Source organism: Wyeomyia smithii, chromosome 2 (assembly GCF_029784165.1).
Source record: "Wyeomyia smithii strain HCP4-BCI-WySm-NY-G18 chromosome 2, ASM2978416v1, whole genome shotgun sequence".
Classification (NCBI taxonomy): Eukaryota; Metazoa; Arthropoda; class Insecta; order Diptera; family Culicidae; genus Wyeomyia; species Wyeomyia smithii.
Window position 1 is genome coordinate 219,354,792 of NC_073695.1, and position 26,038 is coordinate 219,380,829.

Here is a 26,038-nt window from a genome sequence, read left to right on the forward strand (position 1 = left end):
ATATTCAAACTGGAAGTTGCAATAGCGATCCAAACTTGTGGTGGGTAGTGTACATGACGGATTTCTCGCCAATCCGTATTGAGGTAGAGCTTATTAAAGTAAGCAACTTCGAGTTTTCTTTCGAAAATTCATCTAGACTAACATTTTTAAAGAAGTTTGAAGTTTATAATTTTTTTTTTGTTATTATCAATATATCTGAACTTTTTTTTCTTTTAAAGTAGGTCCATCCATTTTAAAAGGCCCATAGAGATTTTCGGCAGTTAAATTATCTTTCTAAAATTTTGAGTTTAAAAAGGTCTTACAATACCGTTTTTTATTAATCACATGTGGTTAAAATCTTTTTTTTTCATACTAGATCTTAAAATAATATTTTTCATATTTTTAAATGCAAGTTCATATAGTTTTCCGAAGGCCATTCTTTCACAACTTTTCCATGCCTCTTGTCATTATTTAGATGTGTCGATTCAAAAAAATCAAAAACTCTAGGCCTACCCACTCACTAAGTTTCATTGTATTCTGTAAGAGTGCTGCAAAATCTGGTTGAGTTGGTGCGAAATCTGTCGAATGTGGAAATTTGGTCGTAAGAATACTATGATTACGTCATTTCCGTTTCTTCAATAGAAAAACTTGAAATTTGATTGAAAATATTTGAAACCTATAAGAAATCTGTTTTAAGTTTTAAGACCAACAATGACTTATTAGAGTTCATGATCAACAATTACGGAGGCCCCAAGTCGTCCCAACACTCCCACATTGCCACGTTTCAATGATATCGCAATTACTTTCATTTCTAGACATCTATCTCAATTTCTTCAGATGTCTGCATGTATATTATCCGTTAAGCCGGAGCGCTCCAATCACAAAATCCATCAGTTATGGGATCAGCCACACTGTTCTCGGAGCCAACAGCGTCTGCTCGCACGTGAGTCTGAAACTGGAACCCAATGATTACCAGCTGGAAAGCTTTCGATGCGAATTGGAAATAACATTTTTTGGAAAAAGATATGTGTCTCTCAATGGCAGTTCATAGGAATCACATATTTTTCACACTGAGTTCTGAAAGTTTTATTGTTTTCGCTGCTAGCTTATTGCTAATTTAACGGGAAGCCCGCGTAGTACTGCTAATAAAAATTTCTAGCTGTCGAAACCTGATGAGATTTTACTGGATTTTTCTAGTTTTTTATTTATTGAACCAAGAACTAAGAAATTCGTTTATAAAAACTGTTAGTCATAAACGCGCTGATAAATATATTGTGCTTGTTTGACTTTTGCTGCCACACAGTGAAAGTGAAATGAAATATTCACTCTCTAAGATATACAAATGATTTCAATTTACTTTGGATGAAAGTCATATTCACTTTATGGTGTTGTCCGACAACCCATCATTACATTTTAACATTTGTGTGGTCAAACAAAGCTGTCCCAGTCCGTGGAGGTTGATTTTACGCTGAATTAAACGGACCGTGGCGAACAATGACTGAGCAAGAGAGCGGTTTCCGTGCTGCTGCTACCGAACGTGATCAAAATGTCGATGTTTCCGACAAACATGTCTCGTCATAATCATCGTCCACCGGTATCCCTGAGGAATAAAGATGCTCACCTGGTGCAAGTTCTAACAAGAAATGAATTGAGATATAGCTAGTAGCAATGTGCTTGGAATATGTCATCTAATATTCATCTTTTGCGCTGTATTTCCTTTTTCCGTTCACTTCGCAATAAGATGATTGGCAACATGTTTCTGTATTTTTATAGCTATTAACTTCCGATCGGGATTGCAAGTTAAATAAATTATCTTTGTCATATTCCGCATTGTTGTGCCCCAATTGTACTTATTTTTATCAACAAAAATGGTTATGTTTCTGTTCTCAATTCAATTACCTAAATAATGGTAATTAACTGTTACTAAAAAAAATTACTATTACTATATCGATAACTGAAAAGTTGAAAAAAAAAATTATATTGTATTTAACTCTAAAGGTTGATGAATTTTTTTCTGTTTTGGTAACAAAGGTCAACAAGTGTCAACAAGTGAATTGAAAGCAACATGCAGGTACAATATTATGCAATAATTCTACCGATGCCTTTTTATCATCAGTTTTCTTTTATATGTACGCTATCATTGAGGTTTACTTGGAATCAAGGTTGAAAAATACAGTTATTTGACACTGCATTCAACAAGCTGCATATTTTGATGTTAATAGAAGAAAAAACAACATTCCTATATGAATTCGCGCTATCACGATAAATGTTTGTTGATGTATGTTAATGGATTCGTTTGCCACTACCCCACAATATCTAACATTAACTGTAACACAACCAAATGCGCGATATGAGTGTCATTCGCATCGTGTTTGCTCATTTATGGAACGCCACAATGGGCCTCGAGCGCTCAATCGGCGCAAAATGGCAAAAAGGTGTACTGAAGAACAGTTATTCATATGCTTATTATGGAAGAAAGTAATCAACCTCGGCCTTAGCTGGGCTCCAAGCGCACGATACGCGCAGGCGTTCGTTGCTACATTAAAGCAGAAACAAAAAGGCAAAGAAATGAAGATGCCAATCACAAAACCTTTCCGCTCACTGAAACTCACCTCAACGTGGAAGGAAGAGGCACATGAAGCAGTCGAAATATGATGTAGCGCACCCAAAGAGGAGGCACGCACACACCTCGAATGCGATTGCAACCATCATCGGTCGGTTAACGACCTTGGTCGAATCCACCTGACGCCGTGCCGGCGTTTGTTCGCTTGCTGCCCGGCCGGCCTGCCTGTGTCTACCTTGTACCTACCACATTCTAGCCTCGATCCGGTGGGAAACATGCTCCAGCAGAATCTCACCGGCTCATTTGCTGGACTTAAGAAACAAGTTGTTTTTATCTTTTGTTGCTTCTGCAAAAAAATTGGAGTTATAGTTGGAGTCTCGGCTGATTTCAAGATAAATGCGACCATTATAAATTCCCGGTAGTGATGTAACGTAGAAAATTATTGCATACATCATGTGACAAACATAACGAAAAAGCATGTTTTCCAAGACATTGTACCACTTCCGACTTCCAGTGAGGTTTGCACAGTCATCCTCTATCCACTAAATCGATTCTTATTGGTGTTACATTTAGTAGTTACAGTGCAATACGTTAAAGAACAATTCATCCCAGCTGTTTGATTCGATAAGGCAAAAGGCGGAACAAAATTGAAATGCCAGAGTACAACCACAAAACACCTGTTGGCAGTTTCGGGAACCAGTTCTACGGTTTACAGAGTTGAGAATGTGTGAGTGTGTGTGCATGTCAGCTTCTTCCCCTTCCCTTTTCTTCATTGCGCAACGTAGTTTGCGTGTCTGCCGGTGGCTAGGCTAGGGCCCACTGGATTGGATTGTTGTGTCGCGTATGTCTCAGCTGCTGGTTATGCGACTAACTTCTACACTGCAGATGTTCGATTCTGAATATTCGATTATTTATTTACGCTTTCTTCAGTAAATTCAACCCTATTTTTTTTGCAAAAAAGTTAAATGGTTCAGTACTCTTTGCATTTTCTCTACAATGTTGTGGTCATTGGAAAAAATAGAGCATGTTTTGTATATTCCATCTGTCTTCTAATTCGTTTGACTCTTCACAACAATATATTACAGAAAAAAATTCTCATTTTATTTCTAGGTAAGATTATTAATGGGAGGTTTGGCAGTATCAGGTAATGTATAAAATAACACGATTGTTCACATCTTCGTTTATTCCAAAATCGATTCGAAATTCGCTGCAGTGATATACATCGTATCCGTTTATGTGTGAATTTTCATGTGCAGATTTGCTTTGTGTGCGTTTGTGCGAACTAATGAATATATACTGGATTAATGCGGTGTTCAAGCTCGATCATGAAATAACATGTGTGTTCCCTGAAGTTGATCAACTCTTCCGTAATCGCAAAAGTTGTATCTTAAAAACATACGGAAGAAAAAAAGGCAAAATAAAGAAGTTCTTGAGCTCGGGTATCCGAAAATATTTTACTGTTTGGCAGTAGTTGGTCTTTACAACAAGGCAAATTTCCAGCCCTTTGAAAAAACTCGCATTTTTTCCGATACATAAAAAACAAATGGACAAGATGTTCGTAACTATCGTGGTACAACAGCATTAAGCGCCTGTTCGAAATTATTTGATATGATTCTCAATGATTTTTTTTAAAGAGTGGATTTGTTAGTAGCTCAAGTATTTATGATAAATATTAGTAAGTAATGAGTATGTGTGTCAAATCACAAATGGTGACTTCTCAACACTGTTGATTCTCAATGATCTGTTTCACACCAAAAGCATCATCTCTACTGATCGACACGGTTTTTATGCTGGCCGTTCTGTGACACCCAACTTACCTTGTTTCATTTCGAACTGTGTGGCTCACATTAGTAATGAAAAGCATGTGTTGTATACACAGAATTGAAGGCTGCATTTGTTAAAATTGAACATCGAATATTATTCCACAAACTCGCTAAAATGGGTGTCTCCAAAGACACTTCCGGCGTTCCCCAAGGAAATAATCTTGGACTGCTCCTTTTCGTTTTGATCATAAATGCCAGTTTCGGAAGAGGATGTATACTGTTCTATGCTGATGATTTAAAGATTTTTATGGTCGTTGCCGACTGCCATAATCTGCACTGGTGTATGAAAAACCTAATGACTACTACTACTTACCATATGTGAATTATCAACTTTAACAGAAGAAGGATTTCGCGTCAAGACCAGATGTTGCCAACGCCCTCTCAGAATTCAATAAAACTTTGTGTTAGGCGTTACTTTCCTGAGCAACTTTCCATATTTTTTTTTAGTTTGTCTGTACAGGTCGGACTCGGTTATCCGGAGACTTGATTATCCGGAAACTTGATTATCCGGAATCCGATTATCGAGTATTTTAGACTCGATTATCCGGATTTTTTTTATTGTCTTGGTGTCCGTTTTCAATTTTTATTCCGAAATTTTGCCTTTGTCATCCCTTCTAGCATATTAGTTACCATTTAAGTCACTTCCGGCATATTTGGGACATGTTCGAATTAAGTGAAAATAATCAATGTCCAATTTATTTTTTTCGCTTTTCAAGATTTTACCCCTTTCCGCCTCAGAAATAACTGGTTACGCCACTGCACCAAACAAGTAAACTAAAGAAAAGAAATATTTATTTTATGTTCGTTAATCACAAAATTTTAGTATCCGGAAAACTCAATTATCCGGATTGAAAAAATTGTTGATGTTCCGGATAATCGAGTCCGACCTGTATCAACATTTGGAAAGGGTTGTTTTTTTTCAATAAATCGATATATTCGAAAAATAAAAAGAAACAGAGAAAAGTTGTCAAGGGATGACTTTTAGGGAACTGTCTGTAGGTACTTTTATTTGACATCATTTTAAAAATAAGTTTTTTAGATAGTTAATTCGTTGCCTTAAATGCTTCTGAACAATTCAAAATGGGCGCTCCCAAGGAAAAAAAAGTTTTTGTTAGTGTCCTCCTGTAAGTACGGAAAAGACAAGAGTAAGAAAAAAGTTGTCATGGAATAGTTTTAAGAAAAACTTTTTTTCCATAAGAGTGCCTGAGAAACTTATTTTGAATTTTTTTTTACATTTGAACCACCCCCCCTCCCTCCCTCACCAAAACTGCTAGCTTGGCACAATCTCACCCCAGAAGAGCTTGAAAAGTGTATAGTTTAGAAAAAAACAATGTTTACTGAATCAACCCAAATTCAATATATAATACTAGCTGACCCGGCAAACTTCGTCCCGCCTATTTTTGTGCTCAACCCGTAAAGACCCGGATTTGAGGGGGGCACAGGGGAAAAATGCCCCGGGCCTCCCGATTCATGGGACCCCCCTAGTCCTGGCGACCTTTTTGCCTTTCTCCTAGAAAGGTATAGCAGTCGGTGGTCCCAATGACCGAATGTCATATACCACTCGACTCAGTTCGACGAACTTAGCATTATCTGTATGTATGTATGTGTGTATGTGTGTATGTGTGCATGTGTGTATGTGTGTATGTGTGTGCGTGTGTGTGTATGTATGAATGTGCAACTTTTTTTTCTCACTCACTTTTCTCAGAGATGGCAGGACAGATTTTCATGAAATTAATTGCAAATGAAAGGTCTAGTTGCGCCATAGGTCGCTATTGAATTTCATTGCAATCGGTTTTTTAGTTTACAGGTTGTGTATCAAAATGTAAAAATCACGAAACATCAATATCTCAAAAACCACACAACCGATTTCAATAAAATTGTTGTCAAAGGACAGGGTGTCTCCAAAGCCCTTACCTTATAAATTTCGTAATGGTTGAACATATGATTCAAAAGTTATGTAAAGAAAAGTTATCCTGAGGTTGTTCAAACTCACTCATTTTTCTCAAAGATGGCTGGACCGATTTTCACAAAATTAGTGTCAAATGAAAGGTCTAGTTTCCTCATAGGTTGCTATTGAATTTCATTGTAATCGGATTGTAGCTTTGTCCGTTGTTTATAAAAATGTTAAATCACATAATGAAAGTAAGCATATTGACTTTTTCCTAGAAAGGTATAACAATCACTGGCTAAATTAATGGTAGAAAAGTGATCCAAATGGCCGAATGTCATATACTACTTGACTCAGTTCGACGAATCGAGCATTTTTTGCATGTATGTGTGTGTGGGTGTGTACGTGTGTATGTGTGTATGTGCACCTTTTTTTTCTCACTCACTTTTCTCAGAGTTGGTCTGATGGATTCTCTCTTCTTGGTGTCAAATGAAGGGTCTATTTATCCCTTAGGTTGCTATTGAAATTCATTGTAATCAAACTTTTAGTTTTGGCGCTAGGCGAAAATCGCAAAACTCTTATATCTCAAAAGCTATGAACGTAGTTGTATTCAAATGAACAAGCTTGTTTTAAAAATCCTTTAACAATGAATTTCATAACGTTTAAACATGTGCTTCAAAAGTTATGGAAAAAAACGTAGCTCGGAAACTGTTTAAAACTGTAGCTACGATCAAAATATGTGGCCTCAACATCATTTAAATTTTAAGTTGTACTATTTAAGGTGAAACTAAAAGTCATTTCTATTATTTCACTTTTTCTTTAGCACAAATATTACGTCAAATTACACATACTATATCCAAATTATTACTTTATATAAAAAATCAATATTCTAGAACACGAAGAATGGATATACCTTCATTGAACTGTATTTGACAATTTTAAATCGTTTTTCAGAAACCGGAAGCTGCAAAATCGGGTTTCAAAGTGAAGTATGGAGTTCACTCCCGGCTTCCGAGTATTATCGCGGTTCCTGAAAAATATTGGGTAATGTTTGTCCCTTTAAGGTTGTTTACCAGAAATCGGAAGCTACTATCTAGAAGTTTAAAATGGTGTCCTATGTTGATTTCTGGCCTCTGGGTATAACGGTTCCGCAATACTCATAATAGATGATAGTTATCCATCTTAAATTGTTTTCCAGAAACTGAAAGTCGGCGTCTCCGCCATCGAAATAACTTGTCGCCATCCTGGATTTTAAAATGGCATTTGTAGACAATTTCTGGCCCCTGAGCGTCATTCTGGTTTAAGAAACACCCATATTGGGTGATATTTGGTCATTTTCGGCTGTTTTCCAATCACCGGCAGTCGTCATCTTACAATTAATAATGTTGTCTGAGGTCGATTTGTGGCTTCAGTCCATCATAACAGTTTCGATAATACCCATACTGGGTAGTATTGACATGATTTGATACTTGGAGCAAAACAAACACAGACATATTTGCAAAAAACACAGACATATTTGCGTCTCACAAAAACAGGGAGGGGTCCAGAGGGGTGGCATCTTTACCAAAACTTAGAGCAACTATTCCCCTTGAATAAAATTCCAAACAAATAACAATATCGCACACTAGCCTGGGGGGCTAATGCGGTCTCGATTAACTAGATTAGTTGAGAGAGTTCGTTATCGATATTGTTTTCGGCACATTTTGTATGTTGTAGGATAAGTACAACGATACACCGTGCCCCAGTGCTGAGTCGAGAAAATTTCCAGCTCGAAAAGTTTCTCGACCTGATCGGGAATCGAACCCGATATCACAACCGTGTGGGAGAGCTAGCCGACCGACATCGCTAACCACAGACCCACGGGGACCATAAAGAAAATTCCAAGTTTTCCCAAATCAGCTGTTCCAGTGCTGAGAACGACCATTTTCAAAAAACAAGTTCCGTCCCGGGTCTTAACGGGTTAATTTAATAATTTTAAACATTCCATATTCATTGATTTCTTGCGATTTGTTTATATCGTTTGAAATGATTGGTTTTATCGGTTAAGCACCTGTCTATCTGGCGGCTGTAAAAGAGTTTTTAAAAGTGCAGAAGTACTGGAATTTCTGTCAGAGATAACAAGAGATTTAAAATCATCGGCAATTGGCAACCATTGTGACGCAATGTCACCTTTTGGCGCCCCAAAATTATGTAATTGAAGTAGGTAGTTGAGATTTTTCTACCACACGCCAAAACGTACCTAATAGTGGTAAAAATCTTTCAAAAAGCGTTTTTTTGACGTAGAACTACATTTTATGGAAACATTCTGGGATATGGGTGCAAATTGAAAAACCGAAAACACTGAGAGCGTTACAAAAATTGTCTGATTTCAAATGCTTAGAATTCAGACAGTTTTCAACGGATCTTCTTCTTTCTTTGGGCAATCGTTTGAAAAATTGACTATGCGTCTGCCAAAATGCGGAAACTCATGATTCTATGGCGCGAAGTACTTCTAAAAAACATAGAGCCTTGTTTTGAACGCAGCTTTTGACCAATCAGGGCAAAAAACAAAGCCGAATATCGTTCAATATAAGTATTTTTAAAACCGGAATGATATCCAGAGTCCGAAAATCGACTCTAAACACCGTTTTGAAATTAAAGATGCTGGCTTCCGGTTTCTAGAAAACATACCACCCAACATAAATATTTCCAGAATCGAAATGATGAACAAAGACAGGAAACAAGCTTCAGATGTCATTTTAGATTTCAAGATTGCGATTTCCGGTTTTCGGAAAACAGCAAATAAAGAGTAAATACAACCCAGTGTGAATACTTCCGGAAGCGGGATGATGTCCAAAGACCTGAAATCGACCCCAGACGCCATTTTGGTTTCCGGAAAACAACCTAATAAAGCCGATCAGCATCTAATATGAATGTTTCCTGAACCGGAAGAATATCCAGAGACCCTAAATCGACCCCAGATGTCATTTGGATTCATAGTTTTTCAGCTTAGAGTTTTCCACCAAAGAGCTAACCAATTTTAGAATACGCATGCTAGCAACATAGCGCTCATGCAAAGCAAATCCGGTTGTAAATTTCTGCTCCGCGGAACGTTTGCAAGTTCCTCGCAGCGTTCTCCATAAAAAACAACCTCAAAAATACGAATAGTTTTCTGTCATCTTTCCAAATTATTGCTCAGCGGACCATCACTTGTGTTTTTGAATAAATGAAAAAATCTCTCTCATTGCAGGTATTTTTTGTCTGCTGATTTTAAAAATCTAGTTTTTCTCTCTCGAGTCTAGATTTTTTTAAAAAGACTCTGTTTCGTTACAACTGTTAGTGGAATTTAACGAAAGTTTTTTCAATGTGATGTAAAATTCAAACAATGACATTATTTATAAACGGGCCTTCTTTGAAATTCCGAAATTCCACAACGCAGTAGATCTTATTGATGTTGTTGTCTTCGTTTCTGGAGTGCATTCAACTATAGAAAGGCCAAGTACGGTTCAATATAAGTATTTTCAGAACCGGGAGGATGGCCAAATGCCGGAAATCAACTTTATATGCCTGTAGTTAACTCCAGATGTCGTTTTGTAATCCAAAATGGAAACTTTCTGTTACTGAGGCCCATGAAAAAAGGTCAAATGTCATTCATTATGGGTATTTCCGGATTCAGGATGATGTCCAGACGTTCGAGTCTAACCACAGATAGCTTTTTGAATTCCAAAACGGCTATTATTATTTTGATATCCCAGATGACATTTCCGGTTTCTATCAAACAGCCAGAAATGACCAATATTATCCATTATGGCTATTTCCGAAACCAACAGAAATTACTTCCAGGTCATTTCGAAATCCAAGATGGTGACCTCCGGTTTCTGGAACACTGTCTAAAATGACCATATACCATGTTATGTTACTTATATTTTCGTAATGAAATTTATCCCAGACTCCATTTTAAAACTAAGGTGCTCAAATGAACAGTAAAGAAAAAGAACTGATTCGAAACATCGAAATGTTTCATTCCGAGCAACGTCGGGTACAGTCTACTAGTTAAGATCATTTATATAATAACGATGGAATTGATGATAATACAGTTACCTGCTAAATTATTCGTCAAATTTGATAGGTGTCCTAAGCTTTTCCAGTTCCTGTTAGAAAATAAATCAATGGATTGTATACTATCCTACCGCTATTTCTATTGTGTCCAACGGTGTGCGTATCTTGCGGATGCTCCGGTGATAATTCCATGTTATGCACAAATACTTTCCCGACAAATCCATTCGATCGGACATTGACATAGCAAACCCCGAGAGGCTCATTTGAGTTAAATGTAATCATTGCCTAATTCATTATTAAAATCGCTATATCCAAATGACAATCTATTCTCTGATTGTTTTTATGTTGGTAATAAACCTTGCTTTTGTCTGACAGATTTCTGTTGATTGCAACCATCTGTTGATTATTACAAAATGCTAACCGTAATCAGCTATTATGAACTATGAACTTATTGTTCCTTTTAATGCAATGTTTGTTAACTTCAACCAATAAACTGCATAATAGATCATCTGAAAGACTAGGGCAAATAAAAACTGATTGCGCGTACATTCGGTTTAGCTGCAATACGCTTTCGTTCGAGTCTATATAATTTATTCATTCCGGAGCAACGGCAGATAAGTTTTATCACCGTAACCCAGTTACTGATAATGTAGCCCGTGGATGTTTAATTTAGGTAACAGGTTGTACCCATCATAATGTTTTCTTGCGATTAGACAGAAATGTGGTGTAGCAGAAAATGTAATTATTTTTTTTTCTCATAATTTTATGGTTAGCCATAAAATAATAGATGAAGGTTCTATAATTTTTATATCACCCCAAAATATTATTGTTCACTTTATAAGATTCCTAATAAGATGACTATGATTTTTATAGGCTATAGTATCTTAACTTATATTGTAGGTTTATTGGTTGAATTATCATACATAAAATGAAATGGTAGTTTATCAACTATGCGTTATATGCGTTCTGTGAAGCAATTCATGCTCCTTCCGATCGCACAAAATCTCACAAAATTTAACCCGCCAACATTAGATCAAAACAATGCAGCAGCAAACGAAATTTTTTATTCAATTTTATCATCTCTAAAACAATCATCAATTGGGTAAAGGTTTGTTTCATGAAAGAAACCCCTTCCCGTCTCAAAACGAAGCCAGAGAGACAAATGTTCTAAATAATACTGACATCAATGATTAATGATTTAAGTGTACCCAGGTCAAAGGGACCACTTTTCTAGCGTTAACCCTAAAAACTGATGTTAATTACATTCTGGAACATGGGCCTCATTGACTGATGACGAAGGTTAACTTTCCTGGATTAAAGAGAAATTTTACAATTACCTATGTCAAAGTATGCTTTCTGTAGATGGTACAATGGTACCATGCACTTGATGGGAGATAAAAATATCCATTACCTACAAATCGAGTGCTTTGAGTTTACCTTTTTACAGTCTTGAGATTAAAGTCTACTCGCAATCTCCTGAGCTATGGATAAAAAGGAACTCTGTTTATCATAAGTACTTACAATTCTACCGTTAGTCACTTGGAAGCAATCAGCATTGTCACATTCTGAACTACCATAGAGTCATTCACAACCTGGTTCGTTTTTTTTATTGCTGCCGAATTCTCGAGCAATACCTGAGTGTCTTTCATCCACGTGTCGATGAATATTAACTTTTTACGACTTTTTAAGTTCTCCGTGAGGCCATTAAAAGCGATTAGAAACCTGTCACTCCGCGCACTCAAACCTCAAATGTGATGGAGGTGAACATTATTCAATGACCAGTAAGTATGTCTTATCTCAGTCACGGTTGCGGGCCGTAATTATGTTCTGATCCCCGTAGCATACGTCTGCGTCCGTCCGACGATGATCGTATTGTTGGCGTGGTAACCTTTCTGCAGACCTTCGGTCGGGTAAACCTCCCCAGCGAATCGACGGTACCCAGACGGACAAAGGCAACAAGTGTTTCACTCATCATCCTGTCACGAGTGCCAATGTGAGATTTTGTAAGCCTGATGATCAAATCCAATTCCAGACAGGCAGAAGAGTTCGGTTTAAGTGGGCATCAGCCTTTTGTGTTCCGCCGACTCTGTACGTACAGCGGGAGCTGAAAGCAATCTCTTAGTGTGGGGAACTGCTTCACGATGTTTTCCGAGCACCAATTCCGCATTTTGGTTCCGTAGTAACTGGAAAACCGGTTTGGTCTCATTTCGAACCTGGAAATTGATTCGGTTAACACTGCCTCAGCGGACTGCCAGAGATGGTGCCCTTGTGCGTTCAGTTCTGTCTGCACTTACTAGAGTAATTGAATTTTTCTTCGCCTGATTATTCCACTAGTCCACCCTGGATTGAAATTACTCTTCATCATCATGATTATTATTGTCGTTTATTTTTGCTCCAGCCTTGAGCTGGTATTGCCTATATCGGGTCGGAAAAGTTATTCTGATGTAAGTCAAAATAAGTGAGTTATTCCATGATGGAACTTTATAGCATTGATTTGCAAAAAAACGTTACTAGTCCGATATTAACTTGCAGTAAATACGTTTAGTATTGTTTGGTCCCCAAAAATTAACATCGGAAAGAAAAAAAAACGTTAGGTCCGGATTTAAGTCCAGTCCATCCCGGTCCCAAATTGGAACAGGCTCAAAAATCTATTCTCGGTTCGGTCCGATCTTATTTCATTCCAGTTTCGCTTCGAAGTCCGATCTCAGGAGTCAGGGAACGAAAATGGTCATATATCAAAAAGCACCACAAAGCCTTAAGTATATGAGCCGAAATATATCAAAAAATCCTAAATAAACTTTGTTGCCAAATTTTACTGCTGCATATTACACAACAAATTAATATACTAACTTTTTGATTTAACTCTGTTCGGTTTATTAGTGTGGTATTTTTTAATCTGAAAACATTACTCGATCTGTTACGTATTCCAAAATAAAATCTGACATTCAAAAATCTGTTGCAATCTGACTTCGCATCGAACTTTCCAGATTTCCTAGTCCCAAATGATATTTTCCAACAAAATGCACGCGACCCAATTCAACTAGTTCAACGATATCGTGTCAAGAAAAAAACAACAAGTTTCGGCCGTAATGTCAAACCATTGATTGATACTGGGAACTGCAATTTTCAGCAGTACACTATAGCACCCGCCTGTGAATTGCTGTCAGCTGCTTGCGAGATAAGATTTTATTGTTCTGCCGGGCGCAATGTATTTGCTTTGTCATGATTAGCTGAATTGAATATCATCTTCATCGTGGCAATACGCATACACAAACCCACTGAAGCGTTATGAACAGAAGGTCCCCCACGCCTTGCGAGAACTGTCTTTGGCCAGTATTTTTCCGGCTAGCGTTATATTCGGCTGTTTAGTGAATCTTCGCGATGTGGCCCCTGCGACGATTAATTTCTGCAATTGTAATAATTAGCGTCTTTAATAACCATACGGAAGCCTACCGGATACTCAGCATCGGCGCCAGTCCCAGCCGTTCACATGTGATTGTGCAGGAAGCACTAGCCAAGGAACTTGCTCGTCGTGGTCATCATGTTACCATGGTCACACCGTTCCCTACAGCCCCATCGATAGAAAATTATCGGGAGATAACTGTGCCGCTGTCCGATGAAGGAAAACGTAAGAATTGTGTAATACTTTACACGACTGTTGATTTTGAATGCTCAATTGGTGAAACACAGGTCTGATGTCGCACTTTATCAATGATCAATCGCGTTGGGCAATGATACAGAGCTTTTCAGCCATGAATAAAGTGTTTATGGATGTGGCGAACGATTCCATAAACCATCCGGAAGTGAAACGTGTCATGGTGGAGGAAAAATTCGATCTGCTAATCATAACCATGATGGCAGATTTTCTACTCGGTTTGACCCAATTGTTAGACGTACCTGCGGTCACTGTCAGTCCGAATGCCATGGTTGGATTCATGAATGACGTTGTCGGTAATCCAAAATCAATTGCCACCGTGCCAAGTGTTATGCTAGGAGTTAGCAGTCCAATGAATTTCGCCAGTCGAATTACGAATTTTTTTGGATGGTTACTAGAAACTTTGTTTGGATGCTTAATATCTTACAACTCGGAACGATACTACAAGTATGAAAATATTAGCGGTAATGATGATTAACCAATAGTCTAAATACTGTTCGATGTTTTAGCTCAAATTTTCCGCGCGATCGATTTCATCCATACGCCGAAGCTCGCAAAAACATTTCGCTAATACTAGTTAATCAGCATTTCACCAAGGCTTCACCACGTCCATACGTACCTGTCGTTGTCGAAGTTGGTGGGTTACAGGTCAAGGAGAAACCAGACCCGCTACCAGAAGATATTCAAAACTGGATTGATGGTGCGGAGCATGGTGTTATCTTTTTCAGCTTAGGTTCAAACATACAAAGTTCATCGATGCCCGCTGAAAAACTAGAAGTTGTGCTCGGTACCTTGAGAAAGCTAAAGCAACGAGTTATCTGGAAGTGGGACTCGCAAGATATGCCCAATAAACCACCGAACGTTCTGCTACGTTCGTGGATGCCCCAAGATGATATTTTAGCACAAAAAAATGTTCGGCTCTTTATAACCCACGGTGGCTTAGGAGGAGTGGCTGAAGCCCAGTATCACGGTGTTCCCTTAGTGGGTATTCCATTCTTCGGAGACCAACAGGGTAATCTCCAGAAAGTTCAAAAAGAAGGTTGGGCGGTTGTATTGGAATATGTTGATCTGACGGAGCAAAAGTTCTCCGCAGCGATTGACGAGGTGTTGCGAAACTCGAGTTACACCGACACAGTCAGACGGCTTTCGAAACTGTACCGAGATCGTCCGATGACAGCTATGGATACTGCCGTGTTCTGGACAGAATACGTTATTCGACACAAAGGGGCACCACATATGCGCTATCCTGGGGTGGATTTGAACTTTTTCCAGCTGTACATGTTGGACGTATTGGCGGTTTTGGGTTCAGTTGTAGTTTTGTTGATATGGGTAATTGTACGGGTGTGTAATATGTGTTGTGGTAAAAAGAATCTGAAGCTTAAACAGTATTAGAGTTGTCGATTCGATAATAAAGTAACACACAGTGTTGTAGCAAGATCACAATCCAACTTTTTCAATTCAATCGAAAGATATTCCTTCATTTTGTTGAAATATTCACACAGTTCAATAAATCTGATGAGTTATTCGTTTGTGGGTATAGCAGAGCAATAATGAGAGATGATTAGAATTATTAAATGCGCAACAATATTCTCGCTGTTTTTTTTTTTTAAATGCAACTTTATTTAGACGAAATAATTGCCAATAAATCACAAAAAAATGCCCATACTAGCTACAACTTTGTTTAAGCTTTCTGGCAGAGCTCGAATATCGTTACGTTGCAAATGTACGTCTTCGTATCAAGTCATTTTTCGATGTTATTGTATGAGCAGAACTGCTCATTATCAAGACCATGTACCATTAAACAGAACAAGTAATAACCGGACGGCGCAATATCTGAGGGTATGTGACTGGTGAGGAAGGACATCCCATTTGAGCGTTTCTATGTAAGTTTTAATGACATTAGCAGTATGAGGCCGAGCGTTGTCATGCAGTAGAATCACTTTGCTTGTATTGTGACCGTTTTTCACGCAATGCTCGATTTAATTGAAACCGACTCCGTTCTCTAGTGATGGTATCGTTAGATTTCAACAGCTCATAATAAAGAAATCCGACCTGGTCCCGCCACATAAACGACGACGTAGAAGCATGCCCCGGCAGTCCCCATAATTTTCTTTTCTTTGGTATGCTGTGATTAATCCATTTTTCATCGCTCGTCACGTTACGTTGAATGGAACTTTTTCTTTTTTGCCGATAGAGCAGTTGTTTACAGAAAAACCCTTGGCCTATAACCATAAAGTACCCTAGTTTTTTTGTTTTTAAATATTTTTAAAAGCACGCAATCGTTCAGAAACAGCTTGGCAGGCAACTCCCAATTACGGAGCAAGCTGTTTCTGCATTTAACATGGATTCTCATCGAGCAATTCCTCCAGTTAAGCGGCTTCGAAGTTTTTTCGCTTTCTTTCAGCGGACAGTCGACAATATCGAAATCACCGTCTTTAAAGCGACAAAACCAATCGCGGCACGTTGTTCCACTTAAAGCAGCAAACTTTATTAACTCTCGATGCGCTCCAGCTGCCGTTTTCTTCGAATGAAATAAGAGAAGTATTTTCACACAACTAATAGAATAAAAATTGGGGCAATAAAATCACTAACATGCCAAAGCGGTTGGTCTCAGCTTGGTTCATTACGTTTTATATTTGTCCAAGTGCTGGATCTTGTTTTAGGCGCTATTTGTTGTCAAATAGCTAGTACTCAGTTGCGCACAAAATATAACAATCACTTACGCTTTTTTCGAAAAAGCATGAGGACTTCCCCAACCATAAACATTTTATTTCCAAAATAAAAAATTGGCTTATATTGTTAGTTTCCTACAAAAAAGCGTACGGTAAAGTGCATATGTCACTTTGACAAATTTCTCGAAGTCTAAGATAATTTATATACTGGAAAAAAATGGTTCACGGAACAAAATACGCAATCAATGTTTGATCAAAGTACAGTGTCTTTTTAGATCGTGTTGTCCGAAAAAGTATGCAATTTTAGAGTAACTAAAAAGTATACCGTGATTGTACCTCAAATGCATTTTTTGGTATATTTTTATTTGTATATTTAAACAAACCCAACTTACATTTAAGTACGAAGTGAAATCAAATATAAATAGTACGCACTCGTTTCAATGAAATGAAATACATTGAATTTTTTCCAAGTGCAAGTAATAGCAAATTTTAGGTTGGAAACCGAGCTTTACCATGTTAGGTTGCACTTTTTTCATGTGAAATTTTGTCCGAAATCAGGCGAACGCATCATTTTCAACAAATTTGCTTTTATACTATAATACTGAAACAGATTCTAAACTCAATACCTCAATATTCAATATACATGATGGCTTGTAGCAGAAACTTGGATCAGAAGCAGTCGCACTCATCTATTGTTTACCGTGAAAATATTCTGATAATTTTTAAAAATTCATACCGGAAACTTGGTATTAAAAGACATGAATTACAGAAAAAAGCGAGTCTTTTCATTTTCTGTCGTAAAACTTGGACCTATTGTGGACCTTGACTTGAGCAAAAAATCTCTATGAAACAATGCTGCCGGAGTATGCTGTACAATTATTTATTGTTATAAGTTTTCATCCTTATAATAAAAAACTTTTTCACAGTCTCCAATTTTTTATACACTAAAGTCACGCGGTTCATTTTTTTTATTTATTCCACGCGGATTTTGGAATTACCGCGCTTTATTTTTGTGCAAATTTCGGAATTCACGTAGATTTTGAAATTCTCGTGGGTTTTCCACGCGTTTTGCATCGCTAAATTCAACTTCTGCATATTCTGATTTGAACGACTGATTTGAATGACTAATTAGACCTGATCTTTTTATTTTGGAGAAGAACTACGTTTTTCTTTATTTTGTCGTCTCCCAGCTGCTCAGTTGCAACATAATGCAACACGCAACAGCGAGCCAAAAAAATTTTCGCTGCGTGCATCATCGATCTTTTTCCGCTGGTTACAAAACTTAAATGCGAATTATGGAATCTTTCGTCTAGAAAAGGTTGAAGAATGTGGTGGAACTATTTCAGAGCGCTTTTCGGCTATGAAAGAGTGCTTCTGGTCGAACAAGTTAAAGTTTCATTCTTATGGCGCAGGTGAGACGGACAGACGGTCCAATATTAATAGTAGCGTAGCGGGTTGTGGTAGTTGCAGCAGCGGATTGCGCCAGTAGCCAGTAGCAACGGGTTGCGCCAGTATCAGCTGGCTTTCCGAATTTGCTTTCGGCTTGTACAAATCTTTTGCCCGGCTGGTTAAATGTTTCACGATCACAACCTTATATTTCTTACTCAAGCACGGCACAAAAGTGCAAAGTGTTGTATCATTCTCACACAGTAGACTCCCAGCGTTTATTCAGTGAATAATTTCTACATTTGAACAAGCAGTAGTAGTATTTATGACTCATTAATAGAACACTCTAAAAAAAGCATTTGTTAATACAGTCATATCTCCCAGATGGTCTTGAGGTACGATGCTAGCCTAACAAGCCAGTCGTCATAGGTTCGAGTCTCGGCTCGGAAGAGACTGTTAGTGTCAGTAGGATCGTAGCGCTAGCTCCACAATTGTCCTGTACACTAAACAGTTGGCTGCGAAGTCTGTGTATAAAACACAGAAGGTCAAGTTTCGAATCGGAATATAGCACCAAGGCTTTAATACAGTTATACCTCGAAATCAGGCAACTTATTTTTCGTCACGTTGAATTACGTTATATCGAAGCACAAAAAAAATCATTGTTGCAAAATTATTGATGGTTGCTCAAAGTTGCGCGAAAGCTTATTTTCTATCACCTAGTAGTGTATATAATCCTTTATATGCCTGTACAAACATAATCAGGCATAAAGCATTGAAAGAAAAAAAAACCCATTTTACGGTACTCATTGGTTTCGAAATATACTAAAAACATTTATTCAGAATAGCGATTTCATGGACAAGAAGAGATTTTGTCTTCATTGCTGGTAAACTATTACCCACCAAATATGTTTAGTTTATGAACAGAAAATAATCAGTAGGAACTTGTTTATTGTCTTGATGAATCAACACTTTAATTTTTTGATTTTAATTAAATCATTTCATCATTCAAAATGCTCCAGTAAGATCCTATTATTCTCGCCTCTTTTATTTTGATGATAATAAAAATTATCCCTTTCGTATCCCAAAAATCACCGACCAGTGAACTTACCAGTGAATGGAACTATTATTTTCGAAGATAGTTGTCCCTAATTTTGATTATATTTTAATCAGTTTTACCATTTTCTGTGTGTCTTCATCGCTTTTACGATTTCTTTCAAACTCTGTCACCCAATGTTTCGCGATTTTTATGTGAAGGACCAGACTCCTGCAGAGTAGAATATGGTCCAGTTGGGTATCAGTTGCGAACAAATCGTTTAAAATCATCTACGAATCATATTAGAAACTCTTGGAACTCTCTCGCATACGGTAGTTTATATTTGAGTTATCATATTTTGCATTATTTAACAAAAGAAGTCAATAGTGGTTTTCACACAATTTGGAACAGGACAACGATTCTATAATTCGATAGTGAAATCGTATGACAGTAGTAGAGTATTCGGTCTCGTAAGTTTTTTTAAAGGGAGTTTCGTAGCCGCAAGGTTACAGAGTCCGCTTTGACAAGTGGGAAGTCGGTGGTTCGAGACCTAATAGAATCAGACCATTCGATGTCATCAGACTTAACCATGGGTTTATTCTCAGGTTAACTCTTGCTTCACGTTAAAGTCTTCAAATCTTCGACAAATAACGCTAGACAAAAATAAGTCATTTTTACAATAAAACTGACCAGAGAGACATTCAGGTGAAACCTTTCCAGAGAATTGTAATTGGTGATAATACTGGCCGGAAGTAGCGAGGCTCGGAGTAATAAGCGTATAAGACAAGAGTGAAAAAGCATACACACTAGCGCGAATTACGATGCTCATATCGCTAACTCTCAATAGCAATTTTACTGTTAATAGAAGTGTGGAATACAGCAAACACCCAGGCGATATCACAAAAGATCAATTTTTCTGGTTGCAGTGATGAGTCCATATAGGAATAAACTTTTTTCAACGATTGAGATAAGAACGTGTCCGGACGCAAAAAAAAAAATATCCCAAAAGGGCCATCTTGTGTCACTGTGTCAATATTCGTGCCCGCAAAACCACCCAGACAGATTGTGCAACACAAATCTGCATCACGCACCATTGAGTTCAAGGTCAAGTTGAATGCCACTTTGACAAGACTCATGCGCTTATGCTGGATGTGAGGTATTCTATCCGAACCACCCTTATTTGACAGGCTGCTGGAGGTAATGGAAGTAATATCGATTTTATTGCCAGTTGATAATCGACATACCACGTACTGTACCTGCATATGACATCGATATAGACCCACCCGCAGGGAAGTACAAAAAGGAATCTGACACGCACTGCATCAGTACGATGTTTGGAACAATATCGCAAATAGTCGTAATCTACCGAAACGGTTTTCATCACGATATAACAACCATTGGAATTGAAAAAAAAAAGATTTTTATGGGTGCTCTTGTGCCCTTTTTAAATTTTATTCTGGATGTAAATATACGTTCAAGTGATTTGTTTGGCAGTGCAATTTTATGCCATGTGTGTGGCTACTATGTTCCGTCTCGAATTTTACTCAATCACTCAAGGCTGCAGTAGCTGTTTACCTAATTGATGCGTTCTCGGTTACTACATGCTCATCGACTAGTATACCGCAGTCTGTGGAAGGCCGATGACATACCAAGCCCGACAGTAGTACTTTTATGGAAGAAGCACTCTACTGGCAGCACTATGTAAAAAGTATTCTCCATCTTCACACGCTGAAGTAGTACTGTCTTTGCTTCTTGACTCACTGTGTTAAACCGTTCGTATAGTCTCTGAACGATTTTCCAAAAGATTCTTGAACTTTCATAGTTTTTCAATAGAAAGTAAAGCGTAAAAATGCTCTCTTTGCGATGTTGTTGCCTTCAGACTGTTTTTTTTAAGCTATTCAACTATTCGAATAAACCGATCTTTGTTTTTAAACAACTCACTTGCATGAATTTCAAACCCTAACTAATAATATTATTTTCTTTCTCTTGCAGGTAATTACTAAACATCCTACCATCATAATCCTATAGATTGGATTAAATCAAACAGTTGCGCTGACTTTAATCGCCCAATTATACCGTAGTGCAAACGGTTGCTGATATTACTTTCTGACTCTGAACGGTGAGTTGAGACGGTTGAGACCTTTCGCCGAAACGGCAACGACGACGACGGCCGAAATATTCTTCCACGTTGCCATCTCGCAAACCCACCATTCAGAAACGCGAGAACGAATTTGCGGTGAAATTGGATCGGCGAAGGAAACGACGTAATAAAAACGACCAAAAAAGGTTGCAAAGAAAAAGCCATCATTAACGGGATCGCTCTAAATTTCTTCTTTTGCTAAAATAAATTTCAGAAGAAATTTAAATTTTTAATTTTTTTATGAGCGGCAAAACAAGTTATTCTCGGCGACCAAGTTAATGTTGCACAACCCCCCTTCTCTCCTCTCCGGTGCTGCAGTTTGATCAAAGCCAATGTTGGATATCGGAACGGAGATGTGAGAGCAGTGCGGTGTTCAACATGCCACTATTCCAAACTGGTAGTGTACTAGAAAAAAAGTAGGTTAGATTCACTATAGATAGCATGTTATTTGAGAACGGTGCTGGTCCATGTCAAGATCGTTGCCATACTGAGCATGCAAAGTTTACAGTTTCAAGTCGTTTCCAGTTCGGATAGAAAAGGTGTTGTTAGTGGGATTTTCTGTTGACGCTGAAGTTGTCATAATTGTTTTGACTTTTAATTCTAGCAATGAGTAAAGACTTGGTTGTTAACACCCTTTGAATAATTCCCAAGAAAGAAAAATGAAAAATAAATAGAGAATAATAGTGACCACCAGAATTACTTACGGAATGAAAGATTTTTTTTCCTCGATTGGTTCTCACACACGAGCTTTGCAAACAGCTCGGTATTTTAGCTTCTCACGGTCTCGCCTCATTTGATTAAACACCTTGTTCGTTCTGCACGATTAAGTCTCAGGCTGCTTGTCTATTGAGCACCGCGGAACGCAGTTCCCTAGGTGATTAACTGGTTATAACCGAGTATGCTTCAATGATGATGCAAATGCTAGATCGAAAAAAGGTTATTCTTTAGTTATATCTTTTCCTTTTATCTAAATATTATTCACATTATTATTCTTTCAAATCTGGAGCACTTTTGATATTTTGTAAAAATAAATGAAGAATAATTACAGTAGGTTTCATACATAGTGCAAAAAGTTTGATAAAATCTCGAATTGAGTCTTAGTTCTGCAATCTAAGATGAGAGCGTTTCTGTTATTTAATTGCTTACTCGAACTGATTAAAGAGGCACGGAGGAAATGGTTTAACATTTCAAGTATCAAGACGAAAAATTAGAATCTATTAAATTAGACAAGTTGTGGAAGTAGTAATTAGGGAATGTATGATTATCATTGCAACAATAGCTGTTGAGCGATTGAATATGTAACCCTTCCTATCCTCTACTTTTTTCAGTTATGTCATGATACATTATTAGAAGTATTCACCCTACTTTTGTTGCGTTACAAACATATTTAATTTGACGGTAACTATTAATTATGTTCCAGTGAAAATCAAAATTATCGAACCTGTTTTTCTTCCCTTTAACTTGGTAGCGTGCAATAGAGCAACAAAAATGTAACAATATATTCACAAATTCTGCTACTCATTTTAAATGAATTGCAAAAATGAACGTTTTTGCCTTTCTCCTAGAAAGGTATAGCAATCACTGGAAAAACCGAAGGTATAAAAGTGGTCCCAATGGCCGAATGTCATATACCACTCGACCCCTTTCGACGAACTGAGCATTTTCTGTATGTATGTATGTATGTGTGTATGTGTGTGTGTATGTGCAACTTTTTTTTCTCACTCACTATTCCCAGAGATGGCTGGACCGATTTTCATAAAATTAATTGCAAATTAAAGGTCTAGTTGCGCCATAGGTTGCTATTGAATTTCATTGTAATCGGATTTTTAGTTTAGAGGTTATGTATCAAAATGTAAAAATCACGAAACATCAATATCTCAGAAACCACACAACCGATTTCAATGAACTTGGTTTCAAATGATTGGGCTGTCCCCAGAACCCTTAACTTTTGAATTTCGTTATGATTGAACATATGGTTCAAAAGTTATGTAAAGAAAAGTTATCCTGAGGTTGTTTAAACTCACTCATTTTTCTCAGTGATGGCTGAACCGATTTTCACAAAATTAGTGTCAAATGAAAGGTCTAGTTGCCCCATAGGTTGCTATTGAATTTCATTGCAATCGGATTGTAACTGTGTCCGTTGTTTATAAAAATGTGAAATCATATAATGAAAGTAAACATATTGACTTTCTCCTAACGATCACTGGCTAATTAAAAGGTAGAAAAATGATTGAAATGGCCGAATGTCATATACTACTCAACTAAGCTCGACGAATCGAGCATTTTCTGCAAATATGCATGTATAGGTGTATATGTGTGGGTGGGTGTGTACGTGTGTATGTGCACCTTTCTTTCGCACTCAATTTTCTCAGAGATGGTCTGACCGATTCTTTCTATCTTGGTGTCAAATGAAGGGTCTATTTGCCGCTTAGGTTGCTATTGAATTTCATTGTAATCAAACTTTTAGTTTTGGCGCTGCGTCTGAATGTGAAAAACGCTCTTATATCTCAGAAGCTATGAACATAGTTGAATTCAAATAAATGGGCTTTCAAACCCTTAAACAATGAATTTCATAATGTTTAAACATGTGGTTTAAAAGTTATAGAAAGAAACGAAACTCGCAGACTGTTTAAAACTATAGCTACGATCAAAATATGTGTCCTCAACATCATTTAAATTTGATATTGTACTATTTCAATGTTTGCGGCCTTGCTCAGAATTGAAGTTGAAATTAAAAGTCTTTTCTATCATTTCACTTTTTGCCTTTCTCCTAGAAAGGTATAGCAATCACTGCGAAAACTAAAGGTATAAAAGTGCTCAAAAGGGCCGAATGTGGTATACCACTCGACTCAGTTCGACGAGCTGAGCATTTTCTGCATGTGTGTGTGTAACGCTCTCCCAATCTCACTCGATTTTCTCAGAGATGGCTGAATCGATTTCAATGAAATCAATTGCAAATGAAAGGTCCAGTTGCCCTATAAGACCATATTGAATTTCATTGTAATCTGTCTTCTAGTTAAGAGGTTATGTATCAAAATGTAAAAATCAAGAAACATCAATATCTCAGAAACTACACAACCGATTTGAACAAAATTGGTTTCAAATGAACGGGCTTCAACTTTTGAATTTTATGAAGATTGAACATATGGTTCAGAAGTTACAGAAAGAAACGTGTTCTGGAGACTGTTAAATCTCACTCATGTTTCTCAGAGATGGCTGGACCGATTTTCATAAAATCAGTGTCATATGGAAAGTCTTTGAGCCCCATAAGATCCTAATGATATTTTTTGCGAACGGATTATTACTTTTCCTGTTATGTTTAAAAATGTGAAATCCAGCTATGAAAAGAAACATATTCTGATGACTACTTGGGCTCACTCACTTTTCTCAGAGATGGTTGACCCGATTTCCACAGAATTAGTATCAATTGAAAGGTCTAGCTGCCTCATAACACCCTATGAAATTTTGCTGTAATCGAAATGTAACTTCGTCTGTAATGTATCGAAATGTGAAAATCACGAAACTTCATTGTCTTAGAAACTACACTACAGATTTGAACAATATTGATATCGAATGAACGGGATAGTTAAGGCGTTCCCTTTTCATTTGATTGTAATCAAACTTAAGCAACCGTTATGTTTTAATTTGTAAAACAACGAAAGTCTATTATCTCAAGTATTACACGACTGATTTGAACATAACTAGTGTCATACAAACATCTCTAGTGTCAAACATCTCTCAAACTTACAAATAACTAACTTCATAAAAATTTGATATACTGTTCAAAAGTTTTGTAAAGAAAAGAAATTCAAAGACTATTCAACACTATAGCTGCTTTGATCAATATATATGACCTCAACATGATTTAAATGTGGTATCGTACTATTTGAACGTTCCCGGTATCGCTCGTGATTAAATTGTTCGAAATTAAGAGTCATTTCTTATATTTCGCTATTTCTGAAGCACTAACATTGCGTCAAATTTCATATTTAATACTTTAATTACAACATCAGTATTTTGGAACCCAAAGAGTGAATATACCTTTTTGGATTCGAGCATTCATGTAAATCTATTTTTACAAATAAAAGTTTGAATGAGAAAGGCTGAGTCTGACCGCTAGGTGGATTAATTAAGGTTTTTTAAAATTAATTGCTTCAATAGTTGATAATTAACATTAGATTATCTGCCAAACTTTCTTTCGATATTTCGAATTTTTTATCATAGCGTGAACTCATTTTTCGTTTGCCCGCAAATGTGTTTAACAATCTATAGTCGTGACAGTAAATTGAGTAATCAATTTTTATTGTAAAAATAGAAAATTCACATTCAATTTTAAAAATGTGCGGTAGCATTCTGATTCAAAAATGTGATTCAACAAATACAACGCTAAAAGCAAAGCCTTGGTGCTACGTTCCGAATCGGAATTCGACCTTCTGTTTTACTATACACAGACTTCGCAGTCGACTGTTAAGTATACAGGACAATTGCGGGGCTAGCACTACGATCCTACTGACACTAACAGCTGGGAGAGCTTTGATTCCTAATCCTTCCCAAAAAACATTAACGAATTTTTCCGGTATGCTAGTGAATCATGAAAATAATATTTTCATCACTCGCTTCGTATTTTGTCTTGTTCGTTTTGGTATAAAATTGATTCAAAAATATAGTAAATGTGGGTTGAAAATGAGTTTTCTAAAAATTCATTTGTTGACCTCGTCATTCCATTCTGTCAAAAGCACCCTGGAAAATTTTCGATTATTTAACTTTCAACGGATCCTCCTGATCCCAATGCACAGTGGGGAATCGCTGGTCATCGACCCAAAATTGAAAATGCGAATTTCATTTCAATTATATTTTTCCT

The 26,038-nt window shown here is 37.2% G+C and overlaps 2 protein-coding genes across 4 annotated transcripts in view; both read left to right on the forward strand.

Moving 5' to 3' along the window:
* LOC129725965 (protein yippee-like) overlaps positions 1-26,038 on the forward strand; it is a 171,753-nt gene that overhangs the window by 112,814 nt on the left and 32,901 nt on the right. The window lies entirely within an intron of this gene.
* LOC129725963 (UDP-glucosyltransferase 2-like) lies at positions 13,615-15,378 on the forward strand. The gene is made up of 3 exons (XM_055682444.1): positions 13,615-13,919; positions 13,982-14,393; positions 14,456-15,378. Exons 1-3 carry the CDS (start codon positions 13,673-13,675, stop codon positions 15,336-15,338), a joined length of 1,542 nt encoding a protein of 513 aa, XP_055538419.1. The 5' UTR covers positions 13,615-13,672; the 3' UTR covers positions 15,339-15,378.